This window comes from Miscanthus floridulus, chromosome 8 (genome assembly GCF_019320115.1).
Source record: "Miscanthus floridulus cultivar M001 chromosome 8, ASM1932011v1, whole genome shotgun sequence".
Taxonomy (NCBI): Eukaryota; Viridiplantae; Streptophyta; class Magnoliopsida; order Poales; family Poaceae; genus Miscanthus; species Miscanthus floridulus.
In genome coordinates, this window is record NC_089587.1 from 214706434 (window position 1) to 214715382 (window position 8949).

The 8949-nt window shown below is 45.0% G+C and overlaps 1 protein-coding gene across 1 annotated transcript; it reads left to right on the top strand.

Annotated features, from left to right (window-relative positions):
- The first annotated feature begins 4775 nt into the window (after nucleotides 1-4775).
- Nucleotides 4776-7415, top strand: LOC136474906 (WAT1-related protein At1g44800-like). The gene is made up of 5 exons (XM_066472478.1): nucleotides 4776-5100; nucleotides 5844-5903; nucleotides 6001-6526; nucleotides 6635-6786; nucleotides 6907-7415. The coding sequence occupies exons 1-5, from the start codon at nucleotides 4910-4912 to the stop codon at nucleotides 7139-7141; spliced, it is 1164 nt and encodes a 387-aa protein (XP_066328575.1). The 5' UTR covers nucleotides 4776-4909; the 3' UTR covers nucleotides 7142-7415.
- Nucleotides 7416-8949: the final 1534 nt, after the last annotated feature.

Here is an 8949-nt window from a genome sequence, read left to right on the forward strand (position 1 = left end):
CTAGCTGAATCGCTGATTGCCTCCGTTAGCTGGCTCTGGCTATAGGTTGGATGCGTGCCGGCCCCGGCGCGCTATCGCTCTCTTCTAGCTCGCGCGTGGTCACTTGTGAAAAGGCGCAGCAGCACCGCGATGCGTGTGTGCTCCTCCTCCCTCAGCCGCTAATTGCTCTCCTTGTCTTCTTTGTCGGGGAGGGGGAAGGGGAGGGGCAGCGAGGGTGCATGAATGGATGCAGCCTATTCGTTTTGGCTTATTCGTTTTTATCTAGCTTATAATCTATGACTTAAATAGTGTTTTTCTCTCACACCAAATCAGTCAGCAGTAATTTTAGCTATGGCTTATAAGCCAATTCAGCCGAAACGGCTGATGATATCCGAACGCATTCATTCCTGTCGGAGTTGCGTGCCCGCGACTAACGTGCTTTTTCGCTGACCCATGGATAGATTACACTTGTTGAGCTCAGGAGTGTGTGTGGGTAGTTTTCAACAGTTAAGATAGGCCGTTGGTTCAAAAAAACAGGTAGACACTTAGCCTTTTTCTTTCTTTTTTTTGTCAAATAAAAATCACGGCAAACCTTTTACCGTCCTTTTAAAAAAGATAGGCCGTTCGATCTTCGATGTAACACACAAGGGCCATAATATGAAATCTGCGGGATTAAGCCAACATTGCAACAGCCTATGCCTTACATAGAAAACCAATTCTTCTGATCCTGAACCTGGAACGCAGCCATCAAAGAATGGGAGACAAAATTTTCGAGCCAGTCTGGCACAGCTCTTCCTACTTCAGATTCTCTGTGAAAGTTGATTCTGTGATTGAAATTGATCCCTATGTTTCTCTAGGATAAACTTTGTGGCTACAGTGATTTTGTGCATGAAGTGAATCATGAGAAGCTACATTTTTTTTAGTTCCCAACCCCTAGTTTATTTCAACGAATCACTTCATAGAACCAATAAAGAATCACTTTTTAGTAAAAGTCGTTTGACAGTTTCTCCTGGATTCAGCCTAAAAGCTGCTCTAGGAACTCTACCAAACTGGCCCTTCTGATATCCTTTATCCCAACAATATGGTAAAACTAGCAAAATGACATGTGCAAATAGCGTGATACCTATTATCTCTGTCCCAAAATATAGTGCAATATGACTTCTAAACTTTTGTACTAAAATAGGTGGTGCCAATACTCAGATTTGACAAAGTTTGTTAAAAATGAAACCATAATTTCAAGAGAAACTTCTTAATTATGTTTAATTTATAGGTACATGCGTTATTTGAGTATTCCTTAAGTTATCTTAAAATTTTTAGAATACATTGTATTATAGGACGGAGGGGTACCTTTTACCTTGCATTATATTTGGGGGTTTACTTGAAACTAATTTTTGCAAATAGCTTGTTTTTTTATTGATTATAATTGTTGTCCTTACCTTGTGCACCCCACTACATCTATTGACACAAAGTCTATATAGCTATCATATACTAATTCCTTACCTTAAAAGCTATTGCCATCTCCCTCTCTTTTATCTTTTTTCACTCCTATATATCATGTACTTTTGGAATTTCTACTGAGGTCAAATTAAGATAGTTGGCTCATTTTTTTTAGATAAGGGAACAAAGTAGATAGTTCGCTCATGGTGTCCTGTGTTGTTTATTAACGTGAAATGTGGGGATTCAATCCTGCCTTTGTTGTTGAGGAAGATTTAAATTAAACCAACATATAATACTTTTACAACATACCATAATTCTCAAATTATTCGTTTTATGTGAAACGAGAACAAAAACGTAAGTGAATTGGTGTAGTGTATGGTTCGTTTAGTATATGTAGAGTGGATCTGAGCCTCTTAAACTCTAGGGCGTTGTAGAAGCTTTCAGTTTCCTCTTGGTGAGCTCCACTACTCAATGAGAATATAATCATCCCCAGGCTAACCCTTTTAGATGAAGCGAGGTCGAAAGCACTTAAATAAGTTGGTGCAGTATATGGTTCACTCAGCATGTAGAATGGATCCGAGTCTTTTGAACTCTGGAGCATAATATTGATAGATACCTTTCATTTTCCTCTTGGTGAAATCCATTACTCATCGAAGCTACTGTCTAATTAAGTCTTTTACAATTTGTTAAGTTTCTTGGCCCCCTTGTGAATTTAAATTTCAAGGGCATATTTGGGGTGGGTGAGCTCCATTACTCAATGAAACTATTGTCCAATAAAACCTTTGATAAGTTGTTAAGTTCCTTGACTCTCTTCTAAATTTAAATTTTAAGGGCCTATTTGGCTCACTATCAGACTTTGTGTGATGGTCTGCCGAACTTTTATGATAGTTGTTTTGGTTGTTTGCCACAATTCTGGCACACCACACTTTTTCACCACAATTGTATGTAGTAATTTATAGACCCTCTTGGCAAATGTGGTGCCTTATTTTTACTCTTGCAGTAAGATAAATGATATTAGCAATTGGCAGATCCTTTTGCTGCATCTATGTTAATGCTCACAATAAATATTAAAAATGAGAAAATTCTTATTAAAAACAGAAACATCTAGTCTTATATTTGATAGACTCCAATAATCATCAACAGTATGTCCATTGGCTTTGTTTTCTAGAAAATTACCACCTGACATTAAGAAAATAAGCTTAAAATAACATCTTGAATCTAAATATAATTAAATTATATGCCTCTACCATTATGGAAAGTAACCCTATGAAATTTGTTAAATACCCTTACATGCCATTATTATAAATAACTTAAAACAACTTTTAAATTTGCATCTAGTTACACATCTCTGCCATTATAGAAAGTCCAGCCCAAAGGAAGCCTCATTTCTATATTTTTTTTACAAATTTCTAGAATTTATCTTTTTACCACTAGTGCGTCTCACGAGGAGGATTGACTAGGAGGCTCTAAAGGAGTCTCTAATAAGATGCTCCTATTGGGTTGATCATGTAGAGTGGGCTCATAATATATTGAAATACTATTTCCAGAAGGTATTGTGCATCAAAGCGGCACATCAGATGTTGTGATATTCTGATAATAGACATATATTTTGGACTAAATGAAGTATTTTTGTTCAGGGATCACTACCAAATTGACACAGCGACAAGGACAAGCACCACTAGTATGCCTACTGGAACTATGATTGTCATGAGTAGAACGGCGACCACGATCACGACGTTTCATGCACGGTAGAAAGCAGTATCTTCAAAACCAAAAATTATCTAGTCGAATTGCAGTCTAACCCTAACAGTGGTACTAAATCAAATCCGAGGTGACAAGGTGAGCTAGAGTGCATAAGCATGGTAAATTGCCAAATTGGTGATATTAGGAAGTGATTTTATCTTTTATGGTTAAGGTAGTGATAAGACCAGATGTACTAGAGATGGCAACAACATGCATGGTATAAATAAATGGATAGGTTGCCGCCGGCTGTGCTTCGAGAAGGAGCCGGAGATAGTGTGTTTGGCTACTGGAGTCAACGAGGCACGTACAGTTTAGTAGATGTGGACAAACAGAGATAGGGGGTTATAGCGAAGCCTTATTATTAGTGGTGGACTCGATCAAAAAAGGAACATCTACACAGGGAGGGTGATCTCTGCTTGTGCCAAAGATGATTTATTTGGAGCAACAGAGGCAACACACAAGAGCGATGATAATGCTAATTGTAACTGTTAATTCCCATGTCATATATATGCATGTGACTACCTGTATCCTCTTCACATATAGCATCAGATATTTGTTGCATTGTTCATTGCTTTCTTTCGGCAGAACCTTCGGCTTTCGACTTAGGCCCTGATTAGTTTCCAAAAATTTTTGCCTCCTACAATAAAACAAACAGTATGTTTGGACACATGCAAGGAGTACTAAATGTAGACGAAAAAAAACTAATTGCACAGTTCTCGGCAAAATCGCGAGACGAATCTTTTAAGCCTAATTAGTCCATGAAAAGCCTTAAGTGCTACAGCAACCCACATGTGCTAATGCCCGATTAATTAGTATCATTAGATTCGTCTCGCAGTTTTGTGATGGGTTCTGTAATTTATTTTTTTTATTAGTATCCAAAAACCCCTCCCGACATCCTTCCAACACATCCGATGTGACACCCAAAAATTTTCACCTCCCCAACTAAACACACCCTTAACACGATGACCGAAGAGAATAACCTTTGTGTGGCAACCCAATATCGATGCCACATCTCTTTTCATATGATTCTTAACATGTTCCACATTGCTGTCGTCCCTACTACTCATCACGATGCATGCTGTCGTCGACAAGCACTTAGCCATGCAAATAGGGTCCGTGAGACCTAGCGCCTCTGCGCCTAGCTGGTCCGGCCAGCTAAACTCCCACAAGGCTTGACCTGACGGCTCTGATCCGCTCCCTGCCGCAAGTATACGATCGATCCATCTCCTCGTGGGGCAGCCCGTATGTAGGCTCTACGTGCGCCCTGCATTTTCCAGGAAAAGGCACACGGGGGAAAGCTGAAGGAAGTAGGGCGGAGGAGAGAGAGGCGGATCGAGCAGCTGCTCCTTTTGCCGAAGTGGAATATTAAACAAGCAGGGACAATTAGCTAAGCCAGCACTGCGTGCAACAGACAGCCGCGGGTGCCGGTGACTCGGATCCATCAATGGCTGCACTTGGCATCTCTGCTGATCCAACATCCAACTACGATAGCTACGCCTGCTGCTGTATCTACGTACTGTGCCCACAGCGGCAAACTACGGCACAGTGCGACGAGGGCGCGCGGCTATATAAATGGTTCGGTGACCTCGGCTGCCTCCTCACTGCCATAGCTGAGGACCTCTCGAGGTGGTAGTCATTAGCCACCTGCAGGTAGAAGTGCGAGTGAGGAAGAAGGCTTGTTGGAGTTTAGCTGAGGATCGCGAGGAGCTTTGAGAGAGACTGCTGCTGACACATAGATCGGGCAGATAGAATGGCTGTGGGAAAAGTTCTGAACGATGTGAAGCCGTACCTGGCCATGATCCTGCTGCAGGTAGGGTTCGCCGGCATGTACATCGTCGCCGTGGCCTCGCTCAAGCGCGGGATGAGCCACTTCGTCCTCGTCGTCTACCGTAACCTCTTCGCCACCGCCGTCATGGCGCCCTTCGCGCTCTGGTTCGAGAGGTAAGGATAATCATGTCGGTCCATCGTCTTCTTCCTCTCCGTACGTGTGACATGCGTGCTCCATGCATCCTTGCCTCAATAGTTTTAACACTTGCCTCGTCGTGCCGGTGCCGTACGTGATTCATAGCCACACATGATAGATACTGCATGCACAAGCATGACCATCGACGTTCCTTGGTGGAACTGAAGACGCTATATATGCCGATAGATGCATATGCATGGCACTTGCATCCAGTATGTTCATCCATTATATTACAAGAGATGCCCAACTTGCCATCAGTCGTCACTCATCGAATCTGCCTAAGAGTATACTTTGATCAGTTCATCCATCCTGTCTGCAAAGCCACGACGTAGCATTTTCAATATTAGTCGCTTTCAGATGGTGCACGCTCCACGACCAGCACTTGCAGATCCTAATCTGGAAAAGTAGCATGTCTATTCTATTTTGTACCTGCATCTTGAGCCGAAAAAAATAGTCTTTCGCAGCTTTCGTTGTCATCATCTGTTTTAAATCAAAACACAGTACATACTTACCAGTTACCACAGACTGTAAAATCTGGCACTCTATATTTTCGTAAAAGCTCCTGAGTGCAATTTGCACTGGTGGGGGTGACTTCCCCATCACGGTGATATGATGTTGCATGACGACCTTGACCTGCATATGCCCCTGCACAGTTGACAAATTAAGCACAACTATGTAAGTGATCTCTGCTTCTTTTTCTTTGCAATGCAACGTGATGCAGGAAGAGGCCAAGGATGACCATCACCATCTTCCTCAAGATAATGGGGCTCGCCTTACTCGAGTACGTACAATTATTCGTCTTAGACTTACCACACATATATAGTTCTCATGGCAGCGAGCACTGGTCGAGATCTGATGGCGTGCGTGCCCACATGCAGACCCGTTCTGGATCAGAACCTCTACTACATGGGTTGCAACCTGACCTCGGCCGGCTTCGCGTCGGCGCTGATAAACATCCTCCCGGCCGTCACATTCGTCATGGCCCTTGTCCTACGGATGGAGAAGGTGCGGCTGCGGAGCGTGCACAGCCAGGCCAAGATCGTGGGCACGGTCCTCACCGTCGCCGGCGCGGTGCTCATGATCCTGTACCACGGCCCCGCGGTGCAGTTCCCGTGGTCCAAGGCGCAGCACCACCACGACAGCAGCGCCGGCGCCGGAGCCCAGGGCGGAGCCGGCTTCCTCACCGGGATCATCACCATCATCGTCGCCTGCGTCTGCTGGTCGGCCTTCTTCGTCCTCCAGGCCAACACGCTCAAGAGCTACCCCGCGGAGCTGTCGCTGACCACGCTCATCTGCCTCATGGGCTCGCTGATGAGCGGCTCCGTCGCGCTCGTCGCCGAGCGCCGCAACACCCAGGCCTGGGTCATCGGCTTCGACACCCGCCTCTTCACCGCCATCTACGCCGTAAGCTAGCTCTAGTCTTGTACATACAGCTCAGTGTCACGTAGTACTTGTACATCAATCTCTTGACCCCATATACATACATGCATATGATGAACGCGTACAATGCAGGGTATTGTGTGCTCCGGCGTGGCATACTACGTGCAAGGTATCGTGTCGAGGCAACGAGGCCCGGTGTTCGTCACGGCCTTCAATCCTCTCTGCATGATCATAACCGCCATCATGGGCTCCATCATACTCAAAGAAGAGATCACTCGCGGAAGGTACCAAATTATCGTAAATGGAGATGGCTACAAAATAACTTATTTTGTAGCTAGCTACCGAATGTATAGAAAATCCAGCAGTAGTGCTGATAATGCCACCGTCTCCTTGTGTTGTTTCAGCGTGATTGGCGCTGCGATCATCGTGCTAGGCCTGTACGCGCTCATCTGGGGCAAGAGCAAGGACGACGTGAACCAGGTCGCCGACGTCTCAGCATCAGGCGGCTCCAAGGGCACAGCGGCTGCCGATCTGCCCATCACCTTGGCGCAGCCCAACGGCAACGGCAATCACGAGCTCCGCAGCGGCCGCGGCGTCGTCTTCGACGTCGAGATGCCGGCGGCCAACGGCAATTACTAGCTAGCTAGTAGTACTCCTAAACCTAAAGCAATCAACCTGCCCGTCAGTTCTAGCTAGACACGCAGCATAAATATGTGTTTTTTTTTATTTCTTCTTCCGTTTTGTTAATTTCGCCTTGAAATTCTTGTGAGAGAGTGCACGAGAGCGAGGAGACACAGATGATCCTTATACCTTTGGTGTATTAACGGATAAGGCCATGACGTCACCGGGTTGCTTAATCAATCAGTAAACTTGCATCAGCTCTGCTGCTTACGTAGAGCTGAGAATTAATTAATTACTCCATCAGTGCTCGCATGCCTCTCGCGCCTTTGCTTAATGCGATCGACGTACAGAGACGACGACTGAAGATCAGCTCCGCATTTAAATTGATGCTCCCCTTTGATTTGCCTGCTCCCTTGGTGCATCCACTAATTGCGAGCTTTTTCTTGTTAAATTGATGCCTGAATCGACATGGAACCCAAATGTGCTCTCGCTTTGAGGATGCCACGCGTTGATTCCGGTCATTTTCTGCTTTAGTATTTCTCTGCTGATGTTTCTGTGGTTAGTAGTGCTGGGATGCCTGGACGACACTGTCAAACATTGTTTTAAAAATGCAGGAGGCCGGAGATTCGTATCTGCTGACACTCTTATCATATGAGCTCATACGTAGATATATAATGCATGTAAGACTAAGCACAGTGTATCCGATGCTGAAAAAAATCTCTAGATGCCACCTCATCTCGATGCCAAAAACCATGCGTAGCCACAGTGTCGGCATCGAGGCTTGGAGTGTACGTGGAACCCGAGTGGTCAGAATCATCTGCATCCTTCCGTAGTCCTTTGCGTGAGAAAAATACTTTTCTATTTGACTACCATCGTAAGAACCAATGCCCGGCTTGAAAAATACTTTTTTATTTAACCAAGCATCGAGGAATGAAGACTACCCGAGTCATGTGTTTTTTGTTTGAGCATCGGTACACACAACGTTTCACCTCGATGCTTTGGTACTCTCTTCCCTTTCTCAACATCGGCAAAAAGGCACACTATGGGTAGTCTAAGGCACACTCGGCACTGTTTTGACGCTAGCCGGAGAGGACGGAACATACCTTTGATTTCTCTTCTCGTCTGGTCGTCTTCTCCATCGCACTGAATGAACTAGATAATTCACCGGCAGGGCTTGCAAGACTTTAGAAGACGTGCATATTCATCAGAAAAAAAAAACTTATATAAATATAGATCCATTAATTAGTACCTAAATAGGGATGCAAGCGAGCTAATCTGCAAACTCGCCAATAGGTTTAATGCATTCATCAGAAGCCGTTCTATCCATGACAACTACAAGTACGTGCAGCGAGCAGCAGTGCTGATCAGGCGGAAGAAAATCCCCATGCTGTTGTTGAAGCTTGACATATCCAAGGCATTCGACACCCTCTCTTGGCCTTTCCTGCTGGAGGTACTGCAAGCGCACGGGTTCAGCGATAGATGGTGCGGCTGGATCGAGACGCTATTGAGCACCGCCTCGTCGAGGATACTACTGAATGGCCAGCGAGGACACCCCATCAGGCACCTCAGAGGGGTTCGGCAGGGGGACTCCTTATCCCCGATGCTATTTATAATAGCAATGGACGTCCTCCAAAGACTGTTCAGTAAGGCGGCAAATGACGGTGTGTTGAAGAAGATAGCCCCTTCGGAAATCAAATTCCAATGCAGCATCTATGCCGACAACGCCATTCTCTTTGTACGGCCATCTATCCAGGAGGCAAGGGCAATCAAAGAGATTCTAAGCATTTTCGGACAGACAACAGGGCTGCACACAAACCTAGCCAAGT